General features: G+C 35.2%; 1 protein-coding gene across 2 annotated transcripts in view; it reads left to right on the top strand.

The window, feature by feature from the left end:
* LOC129439794 (transmembrane protein 132C) overlaps positions 1-15,057 on the top strand; it is a 281,641-nt gene that overhangs the window by 255,910 nt on the left and 10,674 nt on the right. For both annotated transcript variants that reach the window (XM_055198605.2, XM_073861061.1), the window contains 2 exons: positions 84-289; positions 4,688-4,961. In XM_055198605.2, the coding sequence (XP_055054580.2) occupies positions 84-289; positions 4,688-4,961 (480 nt within the window). The remainder of the gene's footprint in view (positions 1-83; positions 290-4,687; positions 4,962-15,057) is intronic.

Below are 15,057 nucleotides of genomic sequence, written 5' to 3' on the forward strand. Positions count from 1 at the left end.
ACAACCATTACAAACCCAACAAAACAATCACTGCAGTTCTGACATTACTTTTGTTATTCTGGGTTTCTCTTCCTTTTCTGCAGGTGTCTCTTGGCTGTGATGAAGTGTTGTTGAATGGAAAAGAAATGAGGGGGCGTGTCTCGCTTCAAGTGAACTTTACCTACCTCTATTTGACCAGCCAATTAGAGCTCACTGTCTGGGTACCACGGTTACCGCTCCAGATTGATGTTTCAGATGCAGAACTCAGCCAAGTGAAAGGATGGAGGGTACCTATAATCACAAATAGGAGGTGTGTGTTTGTGCATTTGTATCTGTCTTACCCAGTGATTCTTAAAGGGACACTCCAGCTTCCCTAGAGTTAAACATTTGATTTTTATCGTTTTGGAATCCATTCAGCCGATCTCCGGGTCTGGCGCTACCACTTTTAGCATAGCTTAGCATAATCCATTGAATCTGATTAGACCATTAGCATCGCGCTAAACAATAACCAAAGAGTTCAATTTATTGCACCTCCTGCAGCCATGTTACATCAGTAAAGTCCTTGATTGTTGCGCTGGAATGAGAGTATAGTTACTAGCCATATCTGCCTAGAAAATCGCAACTTTTAATTTTCCGTCGGTCTTAGTACACAATGTAACTACAGACGAGTCAAGTTTTAAATAGAAAACATATCGAAACTCTTTGGTTGTTTTTGAGCGCGATGCTGGTGGTCTGGTCGGATTCGGTGGATTGTGCTAAGCTATGCTGAAAGTGGTACCGCCAGACCCGGAGATTAGCTAAATGGATTCCAAAAAGGTAAAAATCAAATGTTTAACTCTAGGGAAGCTTGAAAATAAGCATATTTTTTTTAAAAAGTGGAGTGTCCCTTTAAAGGGAAAGTTTATCCAAAAATGAAAATGATGTCATTATTTACTCACAAGTTGTTTGTTCTGATGAACACAACGCAAGATATTTTGAGGAATGTAGGTAACCAAACCGTTCGTGAGCCCCATTCACCCCCATTTTTTTTTCCAATTATGGAAGTGAATGGGGCTCATGAACATTCCTCAAAATATCATCCTTCGTGTTCATCAGAACAAAGTAATGTATACAGGTTTGTAACAACATGAGAGTGACGTAAATAATGACATAATTTTCATTTTTGGTTGAACTATCCGTTTAAATGTTTGTTTACTAAACAGCTAATAATTTACCATACAAAATACAAAAATCGTGTTTATCCTCATAGCAAATAACCTCAAATTAAAAGGTTCTTTGGGGAACCAAAATGGTTCTTCTATGGCACCACTTGCTTATCTTTAAGAAGAGTATAGTCTGTCATGTTTGATGTTTGTGTGTGTGTGGATATGTGTCTCTTTTTTTCACCAGCCAATTCTGTTTGTTGGCCTTCAGTCTTTCTGCTGGGCCCATTTTTCAATTTGGCCAATTTCTATCTCTGTCTCTAACAACAAAACCACTGTTACCACCAGGAAACACACACACACTTACACCACACGCAGTGCTTTCCGCAGGTGAACAGGAAATTTGAAGGTAATCACAGCCCCTGATGGAGAAATAAAAGAGTGAACAAGAAAAAAGAAAAGTAAAGAAGAAAAAAGAGAAAGTTCATTGAAATACACAAACAGTTTGTATGCCCAAAAGGCTGAGCAGTAAAAAAGATCTGTAACAACTGCTTCTGTTGCTATAGTGTTAAAATTCTGTGTGGGTAGTGAAAAAGTTAAAAATTAAATAGATAGTTCACCTAAAGATTCATCATTTACTGACATTCAATGCGTTACAAACTCATTGCAAAATATTACTTACATTAATTTTTTAAATGTATGCCTTATGGATGCCCTGATCGATCGGCCGCAGATCGGTATCGGCTGATAACGGCATTACATGACTTGATCGGTACTCGCTAAATTTGCCGATCTCATGAACCGATCTTTCTTTTTACTTTTGTCATCGTGAATGTGGCTGCAATTAGAGACCATTTGTACGTATTGTGAGCATTTTTATTAGGGATGTCCCGATCAGGTTTTTTTGCCCTCGAGTCCAAGTCCGAGTCATTTGATTTTGAGTATCTGCCGATACCGAGTCCCGATCCGATACTTCTATAATACATAAAAAAAGAATAAATAAGAGCGAAAAAACAGAACCAGGATGTTCCTTATGTCATGCCGCACGCATTGCTGTTTCTGTGTGGAGTCAAAAGAGTCTAACTCTGTGCCAGCGCATAACTACAGATGTGTTAAAAAATAATGAGAATATATATAGTATATGTACAGGGGTTAAATTGGGATTTGTTTTGTGGGGATGCAAATAAAATAAAATGTTTAATCCTGATGACAGCAAAGCCACTGGTGTGTTTCAATGACATTTTGTACCTCTGATAGGATTTTATAAGTTTCAGTTTTAAAGCTGTGCCACATGTTGACCCAAACTTTAAAACCTGAACTTTAAATTATGCAAATCTATGAGTCTGACACCCTATATGCATTTGTTGCACATGTCATTATGAACAATTGATCAAACTTTGAAGGAAGTTATAAGAATCAACCTCCTTGACTAATTCTAGGCATAAGATAGGCTACCCAAAAAGACTACATTAACAAGAAAAACAACATACTGATTCAGCAATATATCTTATAAGATTCCCTAAGCTGGTCAGCAGTTAGTTATAAAATACCTATAGTTAGGTCGTAATTAATCTGTATAATCAAAATACATTGTTTTATTAAACTATACAATCAGTTGTATCCAGTTATCTAGTTAACATATTGTAATGAGATGAGTGACATGGCTAGACATACTTTAATACTTTGTTTCTAGACTTCTATTAAGTTTTCTCGACGTGGACACCATTCTTACCTCTCTCTCTATCTCTCATCTCTACAGTATCCTGCGCGAATGCGCGTTCTTGAGGTTCTGAGTGAGACGCGGAGCTGCGTCTGAGCACATGGTGACAAAAACTATCAACGCGTCGTTTAAATGAGCGGTAAAAACTCTGTTTTGTCGTGGGTTCCTTGCACGCACGAGTGTGAAGCCTATGAATGAATTTGAAAGCACGTCAATAGGCTTGTTCAACTTCATGCGGCGCCGCAACAATCGACAGCCGAGTGACGTCAAACTACCGCGAGAGTGATCCGCGAAATCATACGGAGGAGTTTGCTTTTAAATCGCTCTCGCGGAACTTAGACGTCATCCGGCTGCCGGTTGTTGCGGCGCTGCATGAAGTCGAACAAGCCTATTCTCTTCTCATCAGTTCACATGCACCAGCGCAGCGCATACACTGGCGCGGAGCAGAGCGAGACCTTAATGGATTTTAAACCCTGCATATGTATCCGAGTCCTGATCGGGAGGTAACGTCCGATTCCGATCGAGTCTGAAACCACGTGATCGGGGCCGATTTCCGATCACGTGATCGGATCGGGACATCCCTAATTTTTATAACCCGTTGCTCATGTGCAAATATCTCTTTTTGCCTTTACAGAGATATGTGTATTTTCTATGAGGACGCGCTCCGGTCAACAGCCCGACGCATCTTTACATTCCCATCAAACTGCGTATACGACACATATCTACCGCGGACAATTGCATCTTCATGCTGAAAGTTTATTATTTGCATGTGTTTTAAAGTTTTGACAAATAAAACTTTCATTTTTCTCACAGCTGCTCTTGTCTGCATGCGCACAGAGCGATCGTTCTCACGTCTTAAAGCTACAGTAACCTAATTCATCTTTTAATAAAATCACTCTCTGCTCTTGACTGAAGAAATGTTGTACTTCATATGAATGCGTGTGTATTTAATTCATACAGTAAAGACTGTGAAGTGTTTTATTTTCATTACTTTAAACAGAAATAAGCCTTTTTTGCATAAGAAACATTTATTGTGCTTATTTATTTGATTCTTTATTAAAACAATAATATAGGCTAACTACCGTATTTTCCGGACTATAAGTCACACTTTTTTCATAGTTTGGTTGGTCCTGCAACTTATAGTCAGGTGCGACTTATATGTCAAAATTAATTCATGCTGACTAACATGGGCCAAAGGAAAACATTACTGTCTACAGCCATGAGAGGGCGCTATATGTTGCACCTGTAGCCTACCCCTTAAAAACATGTTAACTGAAACATTAACTTAAATACAACGGAGAAAGACTTAACAAACAAAATGTCCCCCAAAAGAATAATAATGTTCTAAATAAATGCGACTTATATATGGTTTTTTCCTCTTCATGATGCATTTTTTGACTGATGCGACTTATATTCAGAAGCGACTTATAGTCCGGAAAATACGGTCGATACTGCAAGTAACATAACAAAGGCAACATCTGTGGTATTACTTTATCTAGAAAAAATATTAACAGTTACAGTCATCAGAGAGCTTGCATATGAGCTTGAAAATCGGCATTGGTATTGGCCGATCACGAAGACAACAAATCGGTACTCTGTATCGGCTGCAAAAAATCCTGATCGGAGCATCCCTAGTATGCATGTGTGCTCTCTCGGATCGAACCTTTGACCTTTGTTTTGCTAACGAAATGTTCTAGCAACTGAGCTCTTTCTATGCTACACAAAGATGATGCCTGAGAGAATATTTAAACAATAAATGTAAATTGGAGTCAGTCAACTTCACTTAGAGTTGCTGGTTAATTTCTTATTACTTTTTGCCTTCCTTTCTTGTTGCCCGCCTTGCCAGGCCGACGCGTGACAGCGAGGATGATGAGGATGATGAGAGGAAGGGCAAAGGCTGTGCCCTGCAGTATCAGTATGCTCTGGTGCGAGTTCTCACACACTTTGTAGCAGAACCAGCTGACCCTGGTGGGGAGCTCGTGCACATGCTGGGTTCTGATTGGTCAGCTGATATCACAGAGATGGTTCTTGACTTCCTGAAAGTGGAGGACACGCGTATCGCTCGACTGATTGATGGGAGGGTACTGGTGGGACGAGACCTCGGCATCACCACTATACAGGTATTATTGATCTTTATGTTGTTGTGGATTTTTTTAGTGATTATGAAAAATAATTTTCAGCAGAGGGTTCCATTGCCAAAAGATGACTTTATTGCATACAACAATAAGGCCGAGTTGGTGGCCAAGCAACTAAAGAGTCTTTTTTCAGAATGCAACCTAATATACAGTTCTCTAAAAGTTGAAACCCCTCCCATGTAGTTGTTTTTAGCATGTTTTTATGTTTGACAGGTGTGGTAACTTCATTCCTTCCAAATGTCAGCCTATGCATTTTTAGCTCTGCTCTCAGTTACCATATTTTAAACCCTGCATACATTGCAGTCTTTAAGACTGCTAGTCTTCAGCTTACAAACATGAGACATACATACTTGCAAAACACATTTGAATCTGAATACCATGTTCACCAAAGATACAGATCTGAATTAAAAATCTTCTTCATTCCACCCTTTGAGACTTTTACAAGTCTCACCCAAAGTGCAACTTCATAATCCAGTTCAATTGAGTTAAGCTAATTAATGGCCCAACTAAGCCATATTTCCCTTACCAATGACTTAATCATGCTGCCGCACTTTGGTGGAGTGTGAAACAAACATCTTCTCTTGGAGAAGTAAAAGAATCTACTCCCTAAATTAACAAACCTTTATGATCATGGAATATACTTCATTATGTCATTGTTGCTGTAAACTCAGAACTCATAAACATATTCATATTCATCATAAGAGTGTAAATTAGTCAAATGCCTTTTCAATTCTTATTATCTTTTTCTGATGTAGTATTACCATTTTTTAACTTTTGCAAAACCCATTTTTGATGCACCTTGTAATGTCCTATATGAAGTAACTTTCCATCTTGACATTTCAACATTAACATTTGTTTCAAAATAGGAAGTACACAGTAAAATAACAATCCATCCAATTAAAATTGCAAGTCCTTGACCTCTGATAATTTGCATCATTTACCTTATACCTTTGATAATATTCATCTTTTAACCTATACCTTTAATAATTTGCATCATTTAACCTATAAATCATTTGACATACCAAAATATATCTTTGATAATTTGACAAACCAATCACCCAATTTCCCTAATTTTAAATCACACCAATTCCACATTAAGATTCTTTCTTCCTGTATTAGTTGCAGTTCCTATCCTAAACTCTTATTTGATAGCTTCAATGAATACCTATTTTGATGTTGTATTGTTAGCATAACATTAATCTCCATACAATAAAACTATACCCCTTTGTAGTATCTCATTGTCTTTCTAAGATTGTTAAAACATCATTAGTTAAAGTTAATAAACCTTTGTTGATTATAGTAGATATAACTTATTAATTCTATATTAAATCAATATTCATTCTAACCATGATTTTATCTCATCTCTTGCTTAAATTGTAACATATAAATAGGAATATATACCAAACCAATTTAGGGATAAACTATTTTAGTTTTATCATTTGTTTTCTCTGTATTTTGTTCAATATACTTCAATATAATCATCATGATTTCTTAAATTAACCTTAGTCTAGTACATATATATTTCTTCTCTAATTGCAAAACCACCATAAGTTATAATTTCCCATCAAATCAAAATTAAACCAAAAGAATTCTGCTAACATTATTGTTTACAATCTTCATATGTCCAGTGCTATGATCTGATTCCCACATTCTTTTTCTGTATACTAGCATTGTCCACCCTTTCCATACCTAAAGTCAAAATTATTAAGGATTTATAATAGCTTTTGGAATTTTATATTTGATTTGTTCAAGTTCTATGTTATAGAATATTCCCTTTAAATATCCCTCATCTTTAGTTCCATCAGGTTTACTGTAGTATTCATAATCTTTAGTATTATTTTTTTTTTCCCTATTCTGCCTTTTTTCTATTTTAATGCTTTTATTAACTTTCCAAAATTGAGACTATTTACCAAAATATGCCCTATAAAATGGATATTTAAACCAGAATTTGTCAATTTGTAAAATTGAACACCCCTATAATATCATGTTGACATTTGATTATTATTACCTTTCATAATTCAGTGCATAATAAGCAATTGTTCATACCAATTTCTCTTAGCTTTGAAAATTACCCATTTGTACTATTCATTATGTTTTTTGTTGTTTTCCATAAAATGTCCAAAATATATATTTTTTCCTTCCGTTGACGTCCTTTTTCTTCTTTTGATGTCCTTGTCTACTTGTTGTTTTGGTTTCTTTAGTATTCAATCTAGATTTTGTTCCTCCTGAGATTATTGTAGAATAAATTCTCACTGGTGTCCTCGCTGAAGTGTGACTGATCCTTGCTGATATGTGAAAAGTTAATTGAAAAGAGTTTGATTATTGACTGCAGTCGTGTGAATTTACCATATCTTGTTGATAATTGTCAAACTGGTTATTAGCTTTATTTTTCAATTTCCATGACTAATTCCTTGAAGTTTTCCTTGTGTGTCCTTTACATTACCAGCAACGTTGTCCCTGTGTATTGCTTGTAAAATCCACTGCTTTGCACTCATTGGTTGTTGCTCCTGAAAGTCTCTCCTTATTTACATATTTTCTTAACTTTGTTGCCGTTGCTTGATCTGCCCCGAGTGGTCATTACTAAGTTCTTTATTTGTTTGTAGACTTGAATTGCTTTTCATTTTTCTATTGTTGTCTTCTGTATCATGTCTTTTATTATTTTCTTTTCCTCAGTTCTCCTCTTCATTATTGTGTTTAAGTTCTCCTCTGCTCACCAGGTCTCATATTCTGCATCGGGTTTTTTGGTTCTCCTAATCTCCTCAGCTCTCCTCTTCAGTATCGTGTTTTTGTTGTTATCCTCTCCGACTGGTATATTCGGAATGCTGTGCAATGGCTCAGATGACATCAGATGTGCTCCTTCCCCCTGGCCTGCTGTTAGGGCTGCTCTCCCTGGTCCTTGTTTTATGTCACTCTCTCCTGAAGACCCTCAGATACACTAGATCCCATGGCATAATATGCCATTTTATCTCCATCTCCTCATCAGGCTCCTTTTCTTTTTCCTGCACACAAATAGCTTATGCATACAGTTAGTTTTATCACATAAGATCTCATCTTTATTTGTAATGGTTCCAAAAGCTCCATCTGCAGTCGTTCCAGAGGCTGTCCTTTTTTGGGGATGAATTTTTGTTATCACATATAGTATAGCGCAGACATTGGTATTGGCATTGGTATTGGCATTGGTCGACCAATAAGCATTCCATGCAGTGTTAGTTGAAGTCTTTCACTCGTTATTGCAAGAGACAAAGCATCCAGTCAGTTCAGTTTCATGCTTTCCCATGTTTTGCTGAGTTTAACCTTGAAGGGATGGTATACTTTTTATGATTAAGGATGGTAAACACTATGGTAATTTTAGTTTTTCCTTTATTCATTACTGTTGCAGTATTTGCTTTATAGTTTTTAATGAATGCTGATCCATTATCTAAAATGATTCCTAATAGTATTTAAAATCTAGGGATTACTTCAATCATTATTTTTTTATCATTACACTTGACACAAACTTTACCTTTTGACCAGAAATTTAACCATTAATGCCCTCAGATATCGAGACCATTTCTCAAATGATAATACCCATTTTTTCTCTTTTTAATATTTAATATTAATTTGTTATTTTATATCTCTGTTTTTAATTTGAAATTAAAACCACCCATCTGGAAAGGTAACATTTTACTGTATTATAGAATGATTTATCCCCAATGTGTACATTAGATGTCTTGAATGTCTTTCTTTGTCCCCCTTTGGGTACCACAAAATGTTCATAACATCCTGCTTGTTCTTCTTCTCTTCTATCTTCTAATTAAGGCTTTTATATTAACACTAAGCAAAACTTCTGTGTGGCTTTCTGAGCCTTCTTTAGCCTCCCAATCTGCTGTGTTGTTCCCTGTGATAAAATATCATTATTTTTTATATAAGTTTAATATTTTATGATTGCCATTTACTTTGATAATGTTTAATGCAGAAATTAAACCCCACTTATTCAGTACATTGATTATGTATACCCTCATTCTTTTGAAAGCCTCTTTGTTCCCATACAGAATTTGATATTGTTTAGTTTCCCAAAAAACAAACAAATATTTCTTCTTTTTGAAAACTCAAATATATAAAGCAAATATCATTTACAGTATTTGTCATCTGGGAAAACTTTTGTTAGCAATGTGGATCTGGATATCAACTGGTTAGTCTTACAATGTCATTAATTGGATACTTCAATTAGTAGGCTTTGTATAGCTTTTTGTTTTCATCATATCCCATAAATCCTTTTCTTCACAATCTTTTCCAGTATACAAGAGACCTGTGGAAATAAATCAGTTACATAAAGTCATTATTCTATTAACTGATTTTCAACCATACTCTTAACTACTTCTTATTTACCTTCCTGTGATGGTATGTCAATTTCTTGTCCTATATTTTATTTTTTCCACTTTTTAAGTTGAATATCTTTCTCATGATCATATTATAATACAATGAAATTCCCACTTTGATAACTTTGCATTAGAAATTTGTGCTTCAATACATTTTCCAATTTATTCATTGTTTGTTGTACATCACTATTTATTATACATTTGCTTTGATTCAGTTAATATCACTTTAATATCATGTCTTACTTACTTTATATCTATATTCCCTATACCCTTCTGGAAAACACAAATTCCAATGGCTTAACCCAAATTATGCATATTTTGTTTAACAAGTAAACAGTAAACAGGAGTGTGATTTTGATATGAGAATAGATATGGTTATAGTTTTGTTTATTGTTGTATCCATACATTGAATTACCAATACTTGTCCAGAGAAACATATTCTTAACAAATCTTCTGAACCTTGAACTGTACTTTGAAAGGCTGCTGTCACCCTCCCCCCTTCACTCACAGTGGCTGGTACATGGACATAGCGAAAGTCTCTCTTGGTGTGGCCAGGCTTTTTGTTGTCCTCAGCATGTTTTCTTTGTCTCTCCCAGTTCAAGTTGTTTTCTTTCTGGGATGGTGATGCTGCAAAGTCATTTATGATGGGTACAGGATTCTGGCTTTTTGGAGGAATTGCTGAAAGTAGCTGAACACAAGAGTCATCACTGTTATTCACTTTGCATTTCAAAACAGTGTTGTCATTCCAGGGTCTCCTTCTGGATTTCCCTCAGTCTCTTTTTTATTGTCTCTGAACAAAACTGGATTCTCTGTGTCTCCCAGTTTTCTCTCTGTGCTTTAGAGTCCAAGCAGTGGCTGCCACACTGCTATGATATGTTCAAAAATAGTCCCTCCTCATGTAACGTTAGTCCACAGGTCAAAGCTTTCTTTCATTTCTCCATTGCCACAACTTAGTCCTTTTCCCAACCCCATGAATGCTTGAGGGTAAGTGATCAGCCTCCCAAGGTCCTTAATACCTTTATTAAACTTAAAAATTGTAAGGCCAGTAGCCTAAGCCATCATTTATCTTTTTCCCCATATCCACATTACTCCATCAGATGACAACTCCTCTTTACTCTCCCTCTCTACTCTCTTCTAATTTTACTTCATTAATTCTTTCTAATGTTTTTCCTATTTTTATTTCTTATTTTTCATTTATCTCTTTTTACCTCATCTTTTTTCACCTCTGTGTGTAAACAATGCCTTTTGTCTTTTTACTCTACACTCTTTACTCTCATATTCTTCCTGATAATAATTTAAATTTCTTTAATTTAGTATCTTTCCTCATTTTTAAGCTTTACTCCCAAACCTGTTTAATTTTCCTATTCTATAACTACTGATCATTTCATTTACATTTTACCTATAATTTCCACAGTGCCCTTGAGTACTGGAAATCAACCTTCTACAGTATGCATGATAAATATAGATTAACATTTAACACACTTTCTTTTTGTTCCATTATCAACTTCCTTTAACATTTTTCTAATCTATATATGTTCCCCTTTATTCATGAATAATGCCAATGCTTTTCTTCTTTAAATCCATCCTTCTTTTCTTTCTTTTGATTTAATATAGGTTTATTTACAATATCCATTTCTTTACACATTGCAACATCAAATGTTCCCTTCATGACAATTTCTTCAACACATTCTTTATCAGATCTCTGCCTAATAGATACTTCCACAAGAATAACAGCTATGTCTTTACACCACACCTGTTATTTCTCCATTCAATCTTTTCTATCTTATTTAGCAATTTTTTTTTTTTTTTAACATTAGAAAATTAACAAATAAAACCACTTTTATTCCAGTTTACTTTCAAGCTAAATAAACATCAACCATTTTCTCTCCAATATTACTTTTTCTACACTGCAAATGTTTTTCAAGCAGCTCCTTACTTAATTAATGTTTCTCTTTCAATTCAATTTGTTCTATTTGTCAAGTAATACTATTTTTTCCCCCTTTACAATAGTATTAAACACAAATATTTTTTCATTGAATTAAGATATAAAATATAGATGTAAAAACCTCCTTTCAACCTATATATACTATTTACCTATAATTTTAATCTCTTATTACTTTATTATATAAATAATATATTATTATTATTATTTTACTTATATTAACCGGTATTTCACTTCACTGCTAACTCTTTCATCCACAGCACTTAGTCAGGCCTGCACTCACTCTATTTATAACATACACCCAGTCATTCACACTTTAAACATGACACCACTTGTTTTTCACTGTTGAGGATCCTTTCCACTTTTACTCACAAGTCAAACTTTTTATCATGCATTAGGGCGGTATCTACAGAATAATATTTTATCCGTTCAGACCTCTATTATATAAATATATATATAAAGAGCTGTTTTCATAAAAAATAATTCTGCCCTTGCAGACCCCTATCCACTTTATAACACTTTTGTTTCATGCTCTGTTTATTTATTTTTTATCCATACACTCTAAAATATGCAGCATTTATGTTAAATCAACATATACATTTTTTGTTACCCTAACCTAACAAAGTAACACATTAATGGCTTGAAAAACCAAAGTACTTTTCCTTTTGCTATCATTATTTTACAGTGTATCCGCTTACTTCATAAGCATTTTTAATAGTCTGTTCCAGTCTACCTGTATCCGTCAAGGCCCTCTTACAGAATAAACACAGATTATTTATTTTTATCCTTTTTTTTCCATAAGCATTTTTAATAGTCTGTTCCAGTCTATCTGTATCCGTCAAGGCCCTCTTACAGAATAAACACAGATTATTTAATTTTATCTTATTTTTTTTTTTCCATACACTGTAAATAAAAATGCAGTATTGGTGTCAAATCAACATCTGCTTAGATACTTAACCTAACAAATTGAAACATGGATTTGCTTCCAAAACCAAGTTACTTTTTCTTTATACAATTATTTACATTGTATCCGCTTATTACATCTAATCAATAGCCCTCTTGCAATAAGCATTTTTTTTTTTTTATAATCTGTTACAGTCTATTTGTATCCGTCAAGGCCCTCTTACAAATAAACACAGATTATTTTATTTTTATCCTTTTTTTTTCATACACTGTAAATGATACATTGTATTGATGTCGAATCAACATCTACTTAGTTACTTAAACTAACAAAGTGAAACATGTATTAGCTTCCAAAACCAAATCACTTTCATTTTTATACAATATGCATTTACAGTGTATCCGCTTATTACATCTGTCAAAGCCCTCTTGCAATAAGCATTTTTATAATCTGTTACAGTTCATTTGTATCCATCAAGGCCCTTTTACAAATAAACACAGATTAATTTTATTTCTGTTTAATGCTATCTTCGAAGCCCACTTAGCTATTAAACTATTATCTGTTCCAGGTTAATGCTGTCCAATCAAAGGCCCTCTCAGCAAAACCACAGATTATCCACCTGAGCTCAGGAATTTTTTCCTCTTTATTATTTCAAACAAATCACACCATGCATCAAAATCCTTGGAAATGGAACCCTCTTTGCCTTATATTAATCTTAGTTCTTATATTGGAAGAGCATTGTGAAAGTTTTTCCACCATAAACCAACCCAGATGAGCAACACAACAGGACACCAGTAAATAAGCAAAAACTGCTCACCTGGTCCTGTGTATGCCGCTCATCCAAACTCAGCCCACAGTGGTCATCCACCTCCATGCTCTTTCCCAATCCCATCCTCGTCGCCAAAATGTTGTGGATTTTTTTAGTGATTATGAAAAATAATTTTCAGCAGAGGGTTCCATTGCCAAAAGATGACTTTATTGCATACAACAATAAGGCCGAGTTGGTGGCCAAGCAACTAAAGAGTCTTTTTTCAGAATGCAACCTAATATACAGTTCTCTAAAAGTTGAAACCCCTCCCATGTAGTTGTTTTTAGCATGTTTTTATGTTTGACAGGTGTGGTAACTTCATTCCTTCCAAATGTCAGCCTATGCATTTTTAGCTCTGCTCTCAGTTACCATATTTTAAACCCTGCATACATTGCAGTCTTTCAGACTGCTAGTCTTCAGCTTACAAACATGAGACATACATACTTGCAAAACACATTTGAATCTGAATACCATGTTCACCAAAGATACAGATCTGAATTAAAAATCTTCTTCATTGTATGTCTGTCCATCCATCTGTGCATCTGTTCGAATGTGCTTTACATTATGTATGATGATTTATGTAGAAAACACTAAATATTAAAGGAATAGTCTACTCATTTTCAATGTTGAAGTGTGTTGTTGCCTTGGCTGGGAACTGTTGATGCATCCCTCTATCATCTGTGTGCGTGCACGTAAGCGCCGGAGCGCGCTGCGACGCTTCGATAGCATTTAGCTTAGCCCCATTCATTCAATTGTACCATTTAGAGATAAAGTTAGAAGTGACCAAACACATCAACGTTTTTCCTATTTAAGACGAGTAGTTATACGAGCAAGTTTGGTGGTACAAAATAAAACGTAGCGCTTTTCTAAGCGGATTTAAAAGAGGAACTATATTTTATGGCGTAATAGCACTTTTGGGAGTACTTCGACTCGCCTGAAAAGTCCGCTCCCCTTCTCACTCTCATAATGGGAGAGGGAGGGTGTTACTGCGCCAAGTCGAAGTACTCTCAAAAGTGCTATTACGCCATAAAATATAGTTGCTCTTTTAAATCCGCTTAGAAAAGCGCTACGTTTTATTTTGTACCACCAAACTTGCTCGTATAACTACTCGTCTTAAATAGGAAAAACGTTGATGTGTTTGGTCACTTCTAACTTTATCTCTAAATGGTACCATTGAATGAATGAGGATAAGCTAAATGCTATCGAAGCGTCGCAGCGCGCTCCAGCGCTTACGTGCACGCACACAGATGATAGAGGGATGTATCAACAATTCTTAGTTAAGGTAATAACATATTTTAATATTGAAAATGAGTAGACTATTCCTTTAAGTTAGCTTGGTTTTCTCAGACAGAGTTACAAATGACAAAATACTGCATTAAAGTTAAAGCAACTATACAGTATGTATGCTGAAGCCACGTGATAGCATTGTGTGAAGAAGATACCAACATTTGGTGTTATTTACATTAGTCATGTTATTCTGTCCAGTGAGCTGTTAGATTAAGAACAAAATCTTACATTTCAGTATGTTTTCACACACATCTTGAAATATAGTGCACGATTTGTATAGACTGATATTTTACCCAGTAGAGATTAAATAGGAGAGCAACTCCGTTTGTAAATAAAATGAGCACACTTTATTTAGACGACACACCTTTGACAAATAAATAAAGAACCTGTGAGATAGTAACACCTCCCTTGTTAAACACAGCGGAAATCTTTCCAGTGCCATTGTGTGTGAGTGATAACAAGCTTGTTTGCTTACAGGTGTTGAAATCTCTGAGGTGATAAATGCTCAGATCTGTGTGAAGTGTTTTGTTGACCCCTGTGTGTTTATGTATACTTCGTTTAGTATTCATATGTGCTCGCGAACAGTATCTGTTAGTCTGCATTTATGTGTCATCTTGCTATGGAAGACCATACATGTGATTATTAGTCAGAATGAACTATTATTAAGGAAACATCTTGGAAGAGAGGTTGTGTGTGTATGTTATCTCCCTGTCGTATTTGCTATCACCACCCCTTTGATTTCCTGTCATTTTAGTTTCTTGCTTTATTTCCCTCAGCACGGGAAT

Source organism: Misgurnus anguillicaudatus, chromosome 22 (genome assembly GCF_027580225.2).
Source record: "Misgurnus anguillicaudatus chromosome 22, ASM2758022v2, whole genome shotgun sequence".
Taxonomy (NCBI): domain Eukaryota; kingdom Metazoa; phylum Chordata; class Actinopteri; order Cypriniformes; family Cobitidae; genus Misgurnus; species Misgurnus anguillicaudatus.